Source organism: Dermacentor andersoni, chromosome 8 (genome assembly GCF_023375885.2).
Source record: "Dermacentor andersoni chromosome 8, qqDerAnde1_hic_scaffold, whole genome shotgun sequence".
NCBI classification, from domain to species: Eukaryota; Metazoa; Arthropoda; class Arachnida; order Ixodida; family Ixodidae; genus Dermacentor; species Dermacentor andersoni.
In genome coordinates this window covers 40,755,822-40,774,896 of record NC_092821.1, presented here as the reverse complement: position 1 = coordinate 40,774,896, position 19,075 = coordinate 40,755,822, and the positions used below count along the sequence as shown (strand labels likewise).

Here is a 19,075-nt window from a genome sequence, read left to right as displayed (position 1 = left end):
TATGAGTTCGTTTCATTTTCCTTGTTGCGCATTAGCTGGGAACCGTGAAAAAACGGTGCTACGAGACGGACTTGCCGATATCGGGGCCCTCTCCAAGCGCCCATCTTTTTCACTGCTGCGTCGTGGACTTGCGCACGTATGTACAGCAGAAAAGACGCCAAAGAAAGTACGAACAGGAAATGCCAGACGAAACATTTGGAGAGCTAAATAAACTGAAGAGAAAGAAGAAGAAATAAAAACGCTACATTTAATAGTTGGAGAATAATAAATGGGTTAAGGGTGAGTGGAGGGGGTTTTGTCGGTTACTTGAGTGGCAAGTATTTCATGTAGTTCCGCACTGAAACACGGCACAGTTAGAAAATCGAAAACGTTGCTGAGAAAGTCTGTTCCTCTTCCTGATGGCGCGAGAGTAGTATAACCCCTTGGACGCGTTAGTGTGGCAAATGAAACTCGCGAATTTCCAGGCTGCACACGTGGTCACGCCTCTTCGACACAGATGCGCTATATATATAGATTTTAGTAGCCCGATCCTCTTTTAGACGTTAATTTATTTATAGTTCTCTGTACGTTGATACGCCGGAGGAGGCGCCTGCGTCACAAGTGCGGCGGTATGCATGACTGTGCCACTGCATTGAGGCGATGCCACTTCTCCGAGGTGCATGTTTGCGTATTTTTATGCGGCAAGAAGCGCTACTGCGCTTCTTGCGATCTACCGGTCTTTGTGAACGTCTCTAACTGGAACGCCCTTCCTGTGTATATGTCTCTATGTGTGCGGTTCTTTTATTTTTCTTTAAAATATTGTTTAACCCTTTCCTCTCTGCCCTCTTTCTAAACCCTATCTCCCAACCCCAGTGCAAGGTAGCAAACCGGACTCTAATATCTGCTTAGCCTCCCTGCCTTTCCTCTTAATCTCTCTCTCTCTCTCTCTCTCTTTATGCGGACACTGTGCGAAGCGATTGCTGACTATTTGTTTTGCCTGTTTTTCTTATTCGCAGGCGCACATGGTGGCAGCCTTCGAGCAGTCCCTGTCGAATATGACCTCGCGGCTTCAGCACCTCACCGTTACCGCTGAACAAAAGGTACGTACGGGAAATATTGTTTTCGCAAAGAGGCATTAAGCCGTTCATATAAGTATTTAACTACACTCTGCGGTATCACGTGCCGGAACTACGACATTTTCGTGAGGCGCGCCATAGTGGGGGACTCCGGGTTAATTTTGACCACCTGGGGTTCTGTACCGTGCACCCAATGCACACAACACTGTCGTTCTTGCATTTCGCCCTTAAGGAAATGCGGCCACCGCGGCCGCTGTTTGATTCCGCGCCCTCGCGCTTAGCAGCACAGCTCGATAGACACTAAGCCCCAATAGCGGGTAAACCGCTGATCTAGCAAAGTAATGTTCAGTCAAACTACTAGGCATTCTGGATATTATATTTTTTCGCATGTAGTGCTGGTTTTTCTCTTCATTTTTTTTTAATGTACAGTTGGCGTAAGCTTCGCGAAAGAATTTGCGGAAGTCATATTTTATTGTAAGTTAGAGAAAATGTCCGAATACAAATCTTAATGTGCACTAAATAATTACAAAGGTCGGAACACGAATAAAAGATGTAATGTTCTGGTTATTAACTTTAGAAATGTAGCTGCGCTAGGTATTCGAATTTTACATTTACATACAGTCAATAAGATTACAGCGAAACTTCGCTTATTCCGTGTTCAAATGCCACGCTGGTAGCGTCACTAAGTAATTAGGATAAGGGATGTTGTTGTATAGTCACATATTTAAGCCTTCTTTGCTTTGGAAAAAACGTTAGACATCGTCCCATCAGCTGTAGAGCTCCTAGCATAAATTAGCCAATTGACGTAACACACATCAGCTATCGTAGGCAACCATTTCCCCTCAGACTTCCCTGCATACGTTAACTTCACTGCTCGCGGTCCTCGTCTCTCTGTCGCAGGACTCGGAACTAACGGAGCTGCGAAGCACCATCGAGGCACTGAAGAAGCAGAGCGCCGAGGCGGGCCTCACCAAGATGGCGCTGCAGTCGATGGCGGCCGTGCAGCGAAGTATGGCCCCCGCTAATGGCGCGCCCCCTGGTGGCGGTGGTGGTGGTTCGACTAACCTAGTGCGCCGCCATACCTTTAACACGCCCAAGGACGCTGCCGCCGGTGGTGAGCAGTCACCCGACCAACCCCGACCTCCCCAGCCCCCCTCCCCCCCCTCTCCTTCTTTCCCCACCTCACGCCTCGCTTCACTAACTGCGCATAGATTGCCGAGCTGGTGTGCGGCTTTCTGTACAGACTAACTCTGCATGCGATGGTGGTTGTCGCCGCAGAGGCTGTTTTCTACGGAAATCACTCGAGGGAACTCTGGTGCTGCGAACGGCTCGGCTGTCATGGGAATCATGTGTAATTCGTGTACTTGTCTTACAATCGGGCTTGTGGCCTGATACGTTCTGCAGACGTTATTTATTGCGCTTTATATATTCTTAATGGTCAATACAGCAAATCGTACGGGGCCGTCCTGGGACGACGATGAATGAGTGAAACGGTTCATCACGGTACCCACGCTGCAGATTTCAGCACTTGCCCCGGTAGGCACCGGCACAATTTGCTGAAGTTGATTGCCAAAAGTTTCCAAGCAACTATCTTTTTATCTAAAAGCATGAAGCCATCAAGTCCTCATGCCCATGTATAATTTTTGGAAATTGTTCTTTCCAACATTTGCAATCGGAGCACATTATTTTGCTGACTATGAACAGTTTGCATACAGAATTGTTTGAAGCCAGAATGACCAAGTTTCGACAAATCCATGTACTACCCATGATCAGTCGTTATGATGGCTGAACCGCCGTGCTTGCAGCCCCCGTAGACACTACCGCCAGAATTCTTCGAGTAAAATTTGCTGAAAATCCACATAAACAGCTCTGACTGGAAACCTCCTCATAGTGTCCATTCATTGAAATCGCAGCCGCAAGGGCGCTGCCATATGTTGCTACTCTGCGCATGCGCGCAGGTGCAGACGATGCGATGAGATAGATGCGGTTCAGCTGAGACGCGCAATCAACGCGATCCCGAGCCTCCGTCAGTATGGTGGCGCCATTTTGTATGGGCGCCTGCAAACACACCCTTTCACGCACCGTAAATTTTACACCATAATTTTATCAATAGGCACTCAATCTTTCTGAAACATATAAGGAATCAATTTACCACCTTGTCCATACGTATTTAGTACATATAAATGCTTGTTTTTGCATAATATTTTGAATACTTTTAGCGTTACATTTAGTCACAGCAACATGGCGACGCCCTTGCTCCTGCCACTTATCTCGCCTAGTTTTTACTCTAGATTTAGTACGTTAACTTTATTTGTATACAAACTCTATGGAAAACTCTAAGGTTGTCGCTAAACGAGCTTGTGCACAGTCACATGGACGTCTATTGTTCCAGTCTAAACTCTGCAATGTGGATGCACATTTCAGAGTTTATATGTGCAGAGAAAACACAATATAACGCATATTTCTTCCTTTCGTAGACCTGTGACCAACGGCCTATGGCCAAATAAGGAAACATTCTAACTTGTCCGGCTTGAGTTTGTTCTAATTTGACTCAACCGAGGGCCACCGAAGAGCAACTCTCTCATTTTGTGCTGATGAGAGTTTTCAGCGCTACTTTGGCCCATATATTAGTTATATTTTTTTCCCTGAGGAGAGGGAGCCTAATTACATTTTCATCTAGTCGGTTACAAATATAGTGGAGTATGACATAAAGGTGCCAAATTTAGACACAACGAAGCAAGATACACACACACACAAAAAAAAAAAAAACGACGCTCTTTTTGTCGGCATTCTTGTCTTCTATGTATCATGTTCCACAAGGGCTCATGTACACTTTCAGCTAGTATAACCAAGTCATGTTCTGAGCACTTTGGCCACGTGTTTAATTTTGTGTGTGCTAACCACCATCTCTATCGCTGTTTAACTGACTCTGCTGCATCGGACCGTGTCATGCTCAGCCCTCCAAGACCAGCACATGTCCCGCCAGCTGTCTGCGGACTCCATGTCGAGCGTCAACTCGGCATCGAGCGCGTGCAGCAACGCCTCCACCAGGCACGAAGAGTCCTGCAAGAACAAGCACAAGAAGAAGAAAGGATGGGTGAGCCAAAAGACGGAGCGTGGAGTTGAAATCACGCGGTGCCCAGTGACAATAATGACCTTCCGTGGATATCCTATGGACGTCCACTTTCAGGGCACGAATATCCTAAGGATGTGTCGAATACGTCCGGTGGGCGACCCTCACATGGGCGTTTGGCCGCATTTTCCGGATATCCGTTTCATATCCACGAGAGACAGCATGGGGACATGCTGCGTGAATACTTTGCGGACGCATGCCAGGGCCTTTTGCACAGTGTTCGCCATAATTAATGTATATTATGGTCAGAGCACACGCTGTGTGACAGATGCAATGGGCAGACTGCCCACGCACCAAGAACAGATGTATTCTTTGTACACATTACGCGCGCACGCATGTGTGCGGAAGTTCATTTTTCTAGGCCTTCTGCGCCAAGCGTAAGTGATTTGTTAAACTAACTGAAATTTTCGCCGTAAATTGCGCCAGGAAATTTGTAATGTACGACGTACACGCGAGCTGCAGGCACGATAGCTTCCGATCGTAATTCGAGCATGCGCGTATTATTAACTTTGTTACGAGGAAACTCGGGTAAAACCTCAATTGGGGGACAAATCTTCACGTGTATGTCAAAAAAGGTACATGCATGTGGGATAACCTTGGGACATCCATGATAGGACATCCAAAACATGTCCCTGAGCGATATCCTTGGAACATCCGTGAAAGGATAACCGTAACTGAACGTTCACGGGATGTCCTATTTGTATACAAAATAGTGCACGGACATTAGGACATGATTCGGATGTTCTACGGACGAAGTGTTTTCACTGTTTGGTTGAGGCACGCTCGCAAGCAGTCTTTCATTCCAACGGCGCGGGCGCATAGATCTGCAAGTAGCGCGCCGTGTGCAATACGCCGTCGCAACAGCGGCAATTTGCTTAAAGAAAACAAAAAGGAAAAAGATATATATATATTGCTGCAACTGACAATCTAACCGTGACGGAATGATGTAATTGTGCCAGTTTTCGTGACTTGCCTATTTCATCGATATTACAACGCGCCATCTGCGCCCCGCCTCTCGACACTATTTCGCGAGGCAGTGGTACTCCCGACGCCTATGTCTACAGCGTGTTCTGTCTGGCGTTTTAAAAGGAAGCTTTAGCTCGGGCCCAACTCCGACGCGGCCTATTCAAATACATGTAAAAAGCAAAAACGCTTTTCTGAGATGACCACTGGACCGATTCTAATGAATTTTTTTTTGCATTTGAGAGAGAAAGCTAAATTCTAGTGACCGTTGGAAGCGGAATTTCGATCTATGGCTTGAAATTTGTTAAAAGAATTTTCAAAACTTTGGAAGTTCGAAAAAAACATAGAAGGACGAAGTTTAGAAATTAATAGCTCTGCTTCAAGAACAGATATCATGTTTCTGTAAACGGAATCCATTGGACCATTCAAAGCGGACAAATTCGATTTGTCAATTTATAACTTACGTTAATGTTACGTTGTGTACAAGGGTTCTGCAAAAGCTGTATTTCCATATTACACATCTTTTTAGGATTTATGTGCAACATATATATTTCGTCCACTTTGCACTATTACATGAAATTCACAGAATTGTGATATAATTTTTCATTGCTGAGTTACAGAGTTGGATACTTGATAGCTTCGTTTTCCGAAAATTTTCGATTTTTGCATTTTTTTCCTAAAAATTGACGACCAAAATAAAAAATTCCCAGCCAACAGTCAGTAGATTTTAAGTTTTTCTTTTAAATGCAACGAACCTCGTCAGATTTGGTGCAGTGGTTGCCGAGAAAAACGAATTCTCCTTTCACATGTATTTAGATAGGAGCACCCGAGCTAAGGCTTCCTCCTAAATGCATATGCCATAATCGCGACGCTTAAATTTTGACCCCACTGGATGTACCTCGGTTTACTTATGTTTGCATATTGACGTTTTACGCTGCCACGGTAGTGCCCTCGCTTTGACACGCACATACGTGCACATCCACGGGAATACACCCCTGCACACAAGCACTGACACGTCCAAACACGCATACACACTTATTCTCAGTCACACAGCCTAGTACTCCCGACATGCAGGCCCGACACTTTTACTATAACAAGCAAACCGAGTGAAGCTGGCTTTACCCCACAAAGACTCTTACTGCGGAGAAGCCTCCTTTAACGAAGACCTTGAGATTTATGTGCACGTACAGGATAACTTTTGACGTGCGGCGCGGCGTGATAAGCAGGTTATCTACTCTAACGGCGGTTATAGATACGAGTTCTCACTGCATCTGAAGGTAATGTACGACTGCTTTCGTGTGACCCCAGCCTGCGGCTACCACATTTGCGTGGCCTCCTTGCCCACCACGCGCGTGATGCGAACCGTTGTGAAGTTGAACTGTTCGAGAGGCTTCTTGGCATTCGCCAGCGTTTGGTGGGTGGGGAGGCGGAAATGGGCGGAAAAGAAACAAAGGCACAAATAGGTAGACGCCATTAGAGGATGATTATTAAGGTTAAGTAATGGCTGCCCGGTTCGCCTTGCTGTGCTACTCTGCCGAAGAGGCTTATTGTATAGCTGTATTGGTTAATATTAAAACTCCTGCGAGGATGCATATTGCCACAAGGTGTGACGAGCGAGCATTAAGAGAGTAGTTACGACTGGGAAGCACAATCTAGATGATGCAGGTGCTGTTAAAGAAGAAGTGGAGACTAAGTGGAGATGCAGGCTATTTAGAGGATTCACACCACCTTTTTCTTGACACTATTGTGCAGTGGTACCCAGGATTGACCCACTAAGTCACCATTTCTGATTTCACTGTCCTTAGTTTGGCTCAGTTTACAAAGCCAGATAGCCAGCCATGCAAAGTGAGTGGAGCATCCAAAGAAAGATTCAATTTAAAATGCCCCTTTGTTTGCGCATGAATTAAATTGGTCCTAATGCAGCAAGCAGTAGGCAGTCTCTTTCTTTGGTGGAATTTCGTTTTGTTTGTCTTAGTCTATAGTGAAGCATGGGGTGCAAGGTTGAATATCCATCTTTTGACAAGCCTGTTCCTTCCTGTTATCTTTGTGTGTGTTCAGATACGATAGCAGCATTGAAGTGATAATTCTTTAATACAGTCATTCTGAAATTTGAAATGAAGGTGCATACAGAGTGTTAAACTAAACAAGTAGGCTAGTTGGTGTTGATATACGGAATGTGTGAGTGTAACATGGCGAAAGACCACAAAAGTACCAGGAACAAGGAGGACCAGATGAGGACTTCAAATAGTGTTCACACATGTGCATGCATACATGTGTAAACACCCACGTGTGCAAACAAACAAAATGATATGCTCTAAAATGCCACCATAAGATAGAAAGTTGTTTCTGCGGAAGACGGAGCACGAGCTGTACGTTAAGTGATCACATAGCTCACACACCCACGTACACTATGCAAAACGTTCAGAATGTGACTACTCTTTGTCTCCGTTTGTTTCATAAGCAGCTTCGGAGCTCGTTCAGCAAGGCGTTCTCCCGGAGCAAGAAGAACCGGCATGGCTCGGTGTCCGACGTTGAGGACATTCGGGCTCTGCACTCAGACTCGTCAACGCCCAACTCGCCACTGCTGGGACTGGGCAGCCCACCCTCCCTGCTCACCGCCAACGGCCTGCCGCACTCGCCCCTCGGGTGCGGAAACGAGAATGGCGAGCTCTCACACTCAAGCTATGCGTGAGTTAACCTCGGCATCCAAAGTCTATGTAAGATATAACGTTAAACCTAATCGACAAGCACAGCATTTATCAGCGAGGGTGTAACTGAGTGTAAATCATCACTTGCAGAATGTGACAGCAAAGGTGCACATTTTCCGTAAAACGGGGTTAGTGTAAAGCAGTAAACTGCGTATGTGTCTTTGGTACATGCTCTGTTGATGTCCAGAAGAGGTGCCTGCACCCTGCAGGCAGGCCTTGCTGGGTACATTGCATGGATTAGGGCTTATTGCGCAACATTAGCTAGAAGGCCAGCGATGAATATCACATTTGCACTTAATGCTATGTGCTAGATATTGTGCAGGCACTATGCCTATACAGTAAGAACAGGTGCATACTTCATAGGCACATGTATATGTGCCTGGAAGTGCAATGGGCTGTTATTTTTATTTGAATCATTCTTGAGCTATCAACCCGGGTGTTTTCAGTCATCAGCTGTTTGTGCAACTTTTATCTCACGTGGCCAGCTAGAACTGTGTGGTAAGTAAACAAAGTTAAAAGAAGAAGTGAAAAATAAAAATGATCAGGGTAGCCTTCACGATGCAGCCAGTTGTGTTGTGAGCATGAGCAGGTGCTTCAAGTTGACGTCACGGATACTTTCCTCTTGTATACACCAGTAGGTGTGTCTAACTTAGTACTGTGCATTCTACAACGAATGGCTTTGGCATCCTAGCACTGAATTCATTTTCACACCCACAAATCGCAGACATGTGATGCACTGTCTGAATGGTGTCACAGGCTGAACGAACACGACGAAGAAGATGGTGGGCCCGAGCTGGTGCGTGAATTAAGGAAGCAGCTGCGCGAGAAGGACCTGGTGCTCACCGACATTCGGCTGGAGGCCCTGTCTTCGGCTCACCAACTGGACAACCTCAAGGAGACGCTATCCAAAATGAGGGTGCGTGCGGTGACTGGCGGCAGTGACTATGTACTTAAATTACAAGTAACGATTGCTGCTCGTATTGACAAGCAAAATATTGGCTTAAAATATTGAGTTAGGACAACAGATGGTTGGCAACACCACTTTCAACTTCCTGCACTGCGTCCCTGTGATGTCATAGATCTTATGAAATTCTGCAAGAGCTAGTGAATTTTTATTCATAGAGAATTGTGCTTTCGGTAGAATTACACTTTTTTTACTGATGGAGAATTACAGAAACTGATAGCTGTGCACCAACTATTCTAGCATTGTACCTTCCCTAAAGAAGTTAGGCCTGTTTTCTCTTCTAACAGCCCGTTTTTATTTACCCCAGTACTATTCTTAAACAGGCCTTGACTTGAAGTTCTACCTACATTCCCACAAATGAAGCACAGCACCGCCTCTCGGCTGGCGAACACAACGCGCAGCAATAACTGTTCTCTGTGATTCCTTCGACGGGGAGCTACTTGAACAATGCTTGGTTATTCCGGCACATTTGTGTAGACGCTGAGAGCACTCGGTTGCACCTTTACTTGGGGATTGCTATAGAGTGGCACTGCAGGGCCTCCCAGATGAGGGGGTGCAAACACAGCGTGTGCTGTCCAATTTTGGAGGCCATGCTAACGGCAGCGACCACGTCAGTCAAGGATCCACTTTCTTGAGTGAATGTGGACTGTGTGAATCGAAGAACAATCTTGAATACGGATATTAAACTTTTGTCTAAGCAGTGTGTGAATTAAACTTGCATACATTTTGCTGCAATGCTTGGAAGGATTGGATAATGTTCATTAAGACTACATAGGTACTTCAGTGTGGCATATGATTACTATGTTGCTCGGTGGTGGACTAATTGCAGATTTCCCAAGAATCGGTAGCTGCGTCGCAGCTTTGTTATATTAAGCTTCTACAATGCAATAAAGGTTTCTCTTATCATGAGAGAAGGCTTTGGTCACTCAGGAAAGGTATAAAATGGAAAACAGGTGGCGAAGCGAAGTTTTCGCACCAGCCTGTCATGACGTCATGGGTTTTGACGGTGTCTGTTCGAGCTTAGTTCTCTTTATCAGTAAGGATGGACTACATTGATTTACTAAAGAGTCAAAGACTCAACTTGGCAAGTTTCAAGAGCTTTTACTGCACCACAACTGCCCAAATAGGAAAAAAGTATGTTGAAATATGTGACGTCATGCTGGTGAGCCAACGGTTGCGTTGTGGCGGGAAATTAAAGAAAAGAAAATTTGACCCGCATCTTGTTTTACAATAATCGAGCCATTACCGTAAAATTAATGAAAATGTAATTTTGAAAGAATACGTTCCCAGTCTGATCCGTTGTTTATGTTTAATCTCAATTTCAAGCAAACACTTTCATGATCGTGTTGCCATGGTGGACTTTTCCGCGTGCAGAATGAGATGCACAGCCTCAAGCAGGACAATGACCGGTTACACCGGCTAGTCCGCAGCCAGTCACTGAGTGCATCACAGAGTTCTCTACTCCACCGGAGCAGCATGGACATGCTGGACAAGCGACTCAGTGCCCACGAAATCTCCTCTGCGCTTGGTGAGGACCGTCCCTTGACTCGTTATTTGCACAAGCTACTCAGTGGTAGTTTAGCACCCAAAACGTTCTGTCAGCGGGTGTGACGGTGCAAGTTGAGTTTCCTTCCACAGCATCCAAATGCTGATATTTTAGGATTTCGGTGCACAGAAAGTCCAATTCGCTTACGCTAATCTGAAGACGTAAGGGTCAAGTCGCCCCAAAAATCTGAAGGCACAAAGGTGATGTAATTGGATTTCATCACCAGAAGCCACAAAGAAAGAAAAGCGGACCTGCGTGAATAACAAGGCCTCTGTACCAGGATCTGCTTATCAAGAAACCTTAAATAATTATAAGAACAACGCTTCGTATGCACAGGAAAGACTTCCGTATTCTAAACACTGAAGTCAATCGATTGTGGCCTGCATCCTTACTGTGGACACCATGAGATTTGATATATTGAACAATTTGTAGAGACATGCATGAACAACCATGATGGGCTGCTTTCACAATGTGTTTCTAATGCTGCTTTCAGACCTGCACGATGGCATCAATGGTTCTGTTCCAGAGGGCAAGCGCGTTACCATCACCGTTCATCTGGTGTGTCATGGTGACGTTGAGAAGTGCCTCACAAAATGTGAGGTGGGTATACTTTGGCCTGCATTCTTTATTGGTTTATGGTTATGGCTCACTTTCTCTGCTTCCTTTTTTTATTGAAACCTGTCGACCATTTAATTCAGGCAGAGACAGATTGCATTTCACGTACGGCTGCCTTGTTATTTTTATTTGTGTCTTCTTTAGCTATAGGTTCTAAATAAAGGTTGTCTTTGAATTAGCGTGTTTTATTTTGACAGAGGCACTTCTATGGTGGTGTAAAGTATGCCTTTCATTTTTATTTAAATTAAATTGAAACAAAGGGCTTCAATTACGATGGCTGTGGCATTCTTCTTTTCACTTACTAGTAATACAAAAGAATATGGGAAGGAAGGAATGCTGCTACTTAAACAACATCTGTTCTCTTGGAGGCAGATCCCCGACAGACTGAATAATAACCTAAATGTTGCATGCGAGTCAAGGGCTATAATTCGGTGAAAATGTGATTAACTGAGTATGGTTTACTGTATCCTGTAGACTTGTGTACTTTTGGTACACGCACAGGCTGATAGCATTACATTTCATTGGCTCTCTCATGAATACTACATATGTAACAAGCAGTGTTTTAACATAAGTAAATTTTTGGCAGAAGTGCTCTTTTTTCCAATATTGGTAGGACAGTAGCAGTAGCCGTAGTTGTGACAGTGGCTGTGTCCCACTTGTCAGTGGTTACAGGAGACCTTTAAGGGCTCAAGAAAAATACTCGAGGTGTGTAGATCATCAGGTTGTTCTTCTCAAGTTGCATATAGATGGTTCTTGCAGAGAATGAAGGCTTGGCAAGAGATAATTCATGTGTATTGTCATGCGTGTCAATCGCAGGCACCAGAGGAGGCCCTGATTGGTTCCTTGTACGTGAGTGGCAAGACCAAGTGGGACAACCTGGACAGCGCAGTCAAGAAAGCGTTCAAGGTTCGTGACTCAAGAAATGCAACTTCACCTTTATGCACTGAAGCTGTTGTTGTGAATAGAAGCACCCAAAAGTTTGAACAGTAAAAGTGTCGACACTGAAAGTGTAGCATTAAGAAATGTTTGCGTGTTTCTGACGAAAAAAACAAAAGAAGAAGCCTTACCATGCTGAAAATTTAAGGAGCAGTGGGTGGTGATCAGGGCAATGCGTGGGCAAAGTTATAAGTGTGGCAGTTCAATAAATACATCATTGGAAATTATAAAAATTTTTTTCATTGCTTGCTCTGTGTTCAAAAAGCTTAATGCTCAACAAGGTTCAGAGAGAGGCACTAGTTGCACTGCCAGCTTTGTTCATAACTGGATTTGGATTCTGCATGCTTGTACAAGTGTGCTGGGGGCTCTTTTTTTTACATTTTATTTATTGGTAGTTCTTGAATAACACTATACATTTATAATAAAAGTCTTAACGGCTGTTTGCCATATTGCAAACTATGTCGAACCTGTTTTTTTTTTCAATTTTTCTTCGCCATCTGTCCTTTATATGTAGGCTTGCAAAGATGGTATAAGTAGGCTTGCAAACCCTTTTAGCCTAGCCTGTCCCTAGATCAGTGCTTGATTTCTATTTAGATGCTTGAAAAGTTTTACACGACAGCGCATCATTTGACAAACTGGAAACAACACTTGAACCTCGTCAGGCAGAGGAGACATTATACAATCACAGGCAAGGTAGCGCGCAGAATGCATAGACGAACAAAGGACAAGTAAAACAGGATGGGTGCAGGTTTCCACTCGTCTTGTTTTATGTGGCTCTTCTTTGTTCATGTTTTTGGCATGCTACCATGCCCATGCTTACAAAATTAATCAGCTAGCCTACTAAACCAAAGTTTTATTGAGACATTGTAAGCTGTTTCATATAATGTGTCATTGGCAGAGTAGATTTCATGATGACGACATTTTTATATAATGATTCAGCAGGTGCACTATGTTTTCCAATTCATTGACGAAGCTAATGTGTGCCTGTTGATTGTGTACGCTTGATTAAGTGTCAAAGATTGAGAGCATGGACAACTGCAGTGCAAGCTGAACAGATAGGAGCACAGAAAGAAGACAGCACTTTGGTCAAGCATGCAGGAGTCAAGCTTTGATGTGTAAATTGCTGGCAAGATATACACAGGCTAAATATTATATTGCATTGTGACAGCTTGGCATGAGTTTCTACATTGTACAGATGTGTTGATGTGTCGATAGGAGATTGGGAGAGCACTAGCTTAGTCTTAACGAGACCAAGGAGGTGTATATACTTTGTTCGTACAGTTTGTTGACGCAGGCCCCTGTGTGACATATGCATATTGCTGAGGAACAGTTGAGAATGACGTAACCTGCACGATGGCAGAGGTTTCATCATCGCCATTGTCAGGCCTGTTTCATGTGCAGTAAAGGATGAAGGCCTCTCCCAATAATCTGATAAAAATCTGTGTTGTGTCACCTGATTCCTTCTTACCTCTACAAAACGTTGAGTGTCGTTACATTGCAGTATTTTAGATGAGAGTTGACATTCAGTTTTGTCGATATTGCAGTGCGCTACGCATTTGTTATGATGCAATATTCTAAGCTGTCCTAAACTGTGTTTTCCTTCCCTTGGCACCCAGTCTGCTTGACTAAACGGACTACCAGTTATCTGTCCGATGCATTGCATGGCCCGCCCTCTTGTTCTCATGTTTCTTGTTGCACGACGTAATGAAATATGACAACAAATGTGTAAGTGAGGCATTCACAAGCCAACACAGTAAACAAATAAGCTTTCTTGAAGTATCCTGGGCTTGATCTCCCATGTTGCTTTGGTTTACTGCCTGGTCGTTTGTTCTGTTGCTCCCGTTATTCTTGCTGCGAATTTGTGTTCACGTAACATGCTCACAGAATGAAACACGACAGAGAAAATTTAAGCAGAACACTCCACGTGTCCACTTACTCGAGAGCGCCATGTTGCATTGCTAGAAACCTGGTCAGCAAAGGTGGTGCGAAATCCAATATGAGCGAAAATCAAGCTGATGTCGCAGAAACTGCAGATGGGGAAAATGAAAGTATGCGCATTAGTTAGCCCGAAACTGATGCACATCCTTCCGTTAGTATAGTACGTACATGTAATAAACCTGGAGTCGTGATTCAGTGCTTCCAGTGCGGGGCCTTTTCTCTGTCCTGCAACTATGTTTAGCTTACGCTGTAATTAACCATGTCATGCTGAATATGCTGGTTTTCATCAGATCAATAAAGCTATGCAGCACTGTGCTTGGCCTCGACCACGACATCTGCAGTCTCCATAATGGGATATTCTACCCTCTCTCTAAATTTTAGCAACAAGCACTGTTCATAAAGGGCATTGAAACAGCTGATTAGCATTGATATAGATCTCCGATACTTCGAAGTGCGTGGTGAGAACTTCGAATTTATCTTGCCCATGTTTCAGGATTATGTCCTGAAGGTGGATCCCGCATCCAACCTGGGCCTGAGCTCCGAGAGCATACTCTGTTATCACATCGATGACATTGTCCGTTCCAAAGGTGGGTGTTGCCAGTCTCGAAAGTTGCAGATTTCTTGCTTAACCAATTTCTGGCACAAGATGCTTGTGTACCTCCGTGTTCGTATCCAGCCTGAATGATTTCGTTTTAAAAAATTTCGTTTTGCACAGAAGCGGAGCTTCCAGAGCTGCTACCTTGTGGTTATCTTGTTGGTGAAACTCTGAAGATTCAAGTTGTGCTCAGAGGTAAGTGATAGCCTTAACCAGAATCTTTATAATTCTTGTCCTCCCCATGCATGGGCACGTGAAATGTGAAACTGCTGCTCTTCTCATAGGCAGCCATTGAACCTTCACTCGGCACCAGGAGAAAGCATTTACCTTATTCTTCTTCTTCTTCTTCTTCTTCTTCTTCTTATTATTATTGTGCTGCTTTAGTTTTGAACATTGGGAAGGAAAAGATAGGGTGCTGCACCAAGACACCTACCCACAAAAAAACACAACTGTCAGCTGTTTGTTATCACAAAAATAAAAAAAAGATGGTAGCATCTATTATTTGTTCAGAGCTAGTTCTCTATAGATATTTCATAGAAAATTCACTCACAATAATAAAATTTGTTATTTCATGCAATGCACTGTTAATATTTTGTTCGGATATGACTTTCGTTGCAGTTGAAAGACAAAAGATGCATTCTGTAACTATTACTACTATTGCTCTTAATTACCATTACTACCATTACTCTTAAGCAATAAAGCGTTGCATACCCCCCTCAGCAGTTGTAGTGGTGGTTTTCAACAGCTTTGCTGGACATCCACTTTCCCAGGGCCGGTATAGCGAGTCGATTTTTTTCAGCAAATATCAATATGTTCTAGAGCTGCACACCATATATTGATTCTGTTCTCTTTAGATGACCCTATTTTGTACTGCCGCTCATGTCCTGAAATCAAAGTGACTGCAATATTTGTGAAAGGCTGAGGAGAAGGCAAAAGGATTCAGTTTGCAGCATTCCAGTTTATAGGAGCGTATCTTCAAGCAGAACTGTGTATGGTTCACAGATTTTATAAAGTAGCCTGCCAAGGATGCTAAACGTGTTATGCAAAGGAAGCATTGGACCTGAAAGTGTCAGCTTCAAGGTGCTGCACAGTTAATTCTTAACATCCGAAGGTAAAGGTACGGCTACAGCATATTTATTTTTGCAGTCGAAGGATTGATATAGATAGTTGAGTATCCAAAAATGCTGTAGTGTACCATGTTTATTCCATTATAAGGCAGTCAATATTATAAGGTGAGGATGCAGTTGGGGAAGATAAGAATAAAACACTTAGGTATGTGCACTAATATCAGTCGATGCAGAGCAGCAGACGGATTATACGGATTCGGCGGGGATCGCCCAAAACACTGAATTACTGACACAGCCAAAGCATAAAATGGCGACCATAAAATAGGGCGAAGCAAGTTCCAACACACAGAGTGCGTGTTATATGTGAATTTTGCTTATAGAAGTGGCTTCACGGCAGTTCGTATTTCTCCTGTAAGTGTGGCTTCATGGCAGCAAGATACACACTCTCATGAAGCCACACTCAAAGGCAAAATTTGCATATAAGGCCGGGGAGGGGTGACGGGGAGGCACACCTTCGAGGCTAAGGATTCTGAGAAAATAGTTTGCCTTATATTTGAATAAATACGGTATGTTGCCTTTCTCTTCAGGACCTTCATACTGTTTTATGCATACTATTTCACACAATCATATTCTGTGTAGTCTTTTGTGTGAGAAGCCTCACTGCACTTTTATGCCATTTCTTATTATTTAGAGTGATCGTTAAAAGTTTACAAACTACAAGATCTGAGAAAACATTGAAATACCAAAGTGTTTGCGTGTAAGACGTAAAACTGTACCACAATGTTGTTCATGTTTTCTTGTTCACTTGTACAGGCTGGTAATTTGAATACCAAGCTGCATGCCCAGGCTCGTTAGGCCTTCAGTCTGGCTGCATTTTCTGCTGGCAGCCAGAATAACGTAACCATTTTACCCTGATGTGCATCAGACCAAAATTAGAAGTATGTTATTATCATCTGTTTGTCTGGTTTGCGGGGTAGTGGAGCTCAAATAGGACCGAATCATTGTGCTTCACGTCCAAATTCTTGTCTAACACAAGTCCTGGCTGTGTCTGCAGGGACCGCACAAAATGCAGTGGATGCCCTTGCACTCCAGACGCTCATTCCCAAGTCCGTGATCCAGCGATACGTTTCCCTCCTGACGGAGCATCGCCGAATCATCCTCTGTGGCCCGAGCGGTACGGGGAAGACCTTCCTTGCCCAGAAGCTGGCCGAATACCTCGTGCTCAGGTAAGCTAGAAGTGTGGCGGCTGCTTGGGCCATTCTATCCCTAAATCCGATGAAGAAGGTCGACCGACCGTTTTCTCGCAGCAGCAGCGCGTAATGTTCGCACGAGGTGTTCGCATGTTCGCACAGATTACGAGCTGTACGTAACTTGCCCATGCAGGTCCGGCAGAGACTTGGCTGCCGGCTCCATCGCCACCTTCAGTGTGGACCACAAGTCTGCAAAGGAGCTGAGGCAGTACCTCTCCAACGTGGCTGAACAGTGCGAAAACAGGTAGTGTTTGCTCCCAGTGCTAAGTAAATGTCGCTTCTAAAGATGATCAGTTTTTAAGGACATGCTGGTACCTGTAGAAAGTGCTGGCTATTCCTGTTAGTTCACAGATGTGCACAATTCTATAGTGCATATGTTTGAAGCACGTGCATAGATATGCTAGCTAGATGCAGAAATGTGCATGGATATATATAGCAATTTATATGCATAGATGCTACAATGCAGATTTTTAAGCAGAGGTAAAAGAAAACAAAAATAGTGAGATTTCACAGCTTCTCTTGTTTTTTGCAGCTCTTGTATGTGTTCATGATTGCTGTGTTCGAGACGTGGCAGTAACAATTAGGACGTCATTTGTAATTTCACAAGTACATTTGTGTTTTGTGAACAGCTAAGGAACACTTGTGTTTGCATATTCTTGCAGTGTGTGTGTGTGTGTGTGTGTGTGTGTGTATGTGAACTGTAGTACAAGAATAATGGCTTGGCTGTATTTGAATGGTGGGCACACTGCTAACATAATGTTTCACAGTGGCTGTGCATTTTCTGTGGAGAAAGCAAGTTGGTAGAAACATGTTTACAAACTTTGCATGGTGATGTATTTGACAGAGCTATTTAGTCGTAGGAGTTGTTGAAACACTACAGGCCCCACGTTTCAAAATGGGCACGCAGTGATTGGTAAGCAGCACTGGTGTCTACTGACAGTTACGCCACCTACAGATAACAAAACTAGCTATAAGGGACAACTTATTTGAGCACGAGAAAATGAAATATTGGCAACCATTGTAAGCAAAGCCAATTAAGTAGCATTTTGAATCACCATTTTTTTCTGTAATTCAGTTAGATTGGACATTTCAAACACTTCTTAGCTGGCAACCGGCGCCGGCAAGTTTCATCTTGTTGATAGCCGGTGACCCATCAATACAATCAACCCTTTTCACAGATAGGTACCCAGGGCATGCCCAGAGCTTGAAACAAGGTTTTGGTACTGGTATGATTAAATAACTTTGATTTTGGGATGTTGCAACATTTTTGCATTTGGCAACATATTGGCACGTGAAGCAGTTTGTTCCAGGCCAGAATTTATAGTGGATCTGTTTGTATCTGTTAATAGGTGTCATCCTCAGCACTTTAAAAATACTGTTAACAAACTTAAAATTGAAATCGAGCAAAGTTTGTTCCTTGGAGAAATCAATCATTTACTGTGCCGGCTCCTGCTTGTTAATTTGGGCCTCAATGCATCAATGTCCTGAGGGGCGCATTCTCGTGCTATCTCCCTGGTCTCAACGCAGCAGTGCCAGCGACCTGCCAACCGTCATCATCCTGGATAACCTGCATCACGTGGGCTCCCTGGGAGAGGTGTTCAACGGCTTCCTCAGTGCCAAGTACCAAAAGTGGTGAGTGAGGCCGTCCGCTCTCATCGCTGTTCTTGTTTTGCTCCCTCCGTGTGCTCCCACTTGGCACTCGGTCACTAGCGCCTCGGAACGAGGCTCGCATCTGATCCCCGCGCTCTCGATTGGTGCTTGCAGCCCGTACATAATAGGAACCATGAACCAGACCACCTGCTCGACAACGAACCTGCAGCTGCACCACAACTTCAGGTAGGCACCATGTGCTGCCTCTACGTTACAGTTGGTGAAGAATGATGGCGAGAATTCTTTTTTTCTGCATGTACAAGATTGTAATGATTTGGTGGGAACTGAAAATTTTACTGCTGAATAATTGACATGAATTAACATAAGCACCCAACGAAAGAAGAAAAAGAAAAGAGAAAGACTCATTTTGTTTAATTAATTTTCCTCCGAAAACACAAATGGCACTTACTAGTTTTGGCCACTTCAGTACGGTTTAAATTGAGTATATTCAGACATAAACCAGTGCACATAAACTGCTGCTGCAATAGCTGTCATGTGTTGTTGTGTCTCTCAGTCTGGCCCATCTATACGTTTTGCACCCATTTATCAATGCATCAATTAATAACCTATTTTTGTCACGTAATTATAGCAACTGCAAACTGAAGCAAATATGAAACAGGGCAGAGAACATGCTGCCACATAGATTCCCAGGAGT

The 19,075-nt window shown here is 44.0% G+C and overlaps 1 protein-coding gene across 5 annotated transcripts in view; it reads left to right on the top strand.

Annotated features, from left to right (window-relative positions):
* LOC126526403 (uncharacterized) overlaps positions 1–19,075 on the top strand; it is a 285,856-nt gene that overhangs the window by 256,417 nt on the left and 10,364 nt on the right. For 2 of the 5 annotated variants that reach the window (XM_055068184.2, XM_072289643.1), the window contains 14 exons: positions 996–1,079; positions 1,956–2,169; positions 4,013–4,152; positions 7,613–7,839; positions 8,616–8,775; positions 10,198–10,351; positions 10,863–10,969; positions 11,801–11,890; positions 14,352–14,445; positions 14,574–14,648; positions 16,575–16,746; positions 16,904–17,014; positions 18,298–18,402; positions 18,535–18,606. In XM_055068184.2, the coding sequence (XP_054924159.2) occupies positions 996–1,079; positions 1,956–2,169; positions 4,013–4,152; positions 7,613–7,839; positions 8,616–8,775; positions 10,198–10,351; positions 10,863–10,969; positions 11,801–11,890; positions 14,352–14,445; positions 14,574–14,648; positions 16,575–16,746; positions 16,904–17,014; positions 18,298–18,402; positions 18,535–18,606 (1,805 nt within the window). The remainder of the gene's footprint in view (positions 1–995; positions 1,080–1,955; positions 2,170–4,012; positions 4,153–7,612; positions 7,840–8,615; positions 8,776–10,197; positions 10,352–10,862; positions 10,970–11,800; positions 11,891–14,351; positions 14,446–14,573; positions 14,649–16,574; positions 16,747–16,903; positions 17,015–18,297; positions 18,403–18,534; positions 18,607–19,075) is intronic. The other 3 variants (XM_072289645.1, XM_072289644.1, XM_055068183.2) reach the window with 3 other exon arrangements.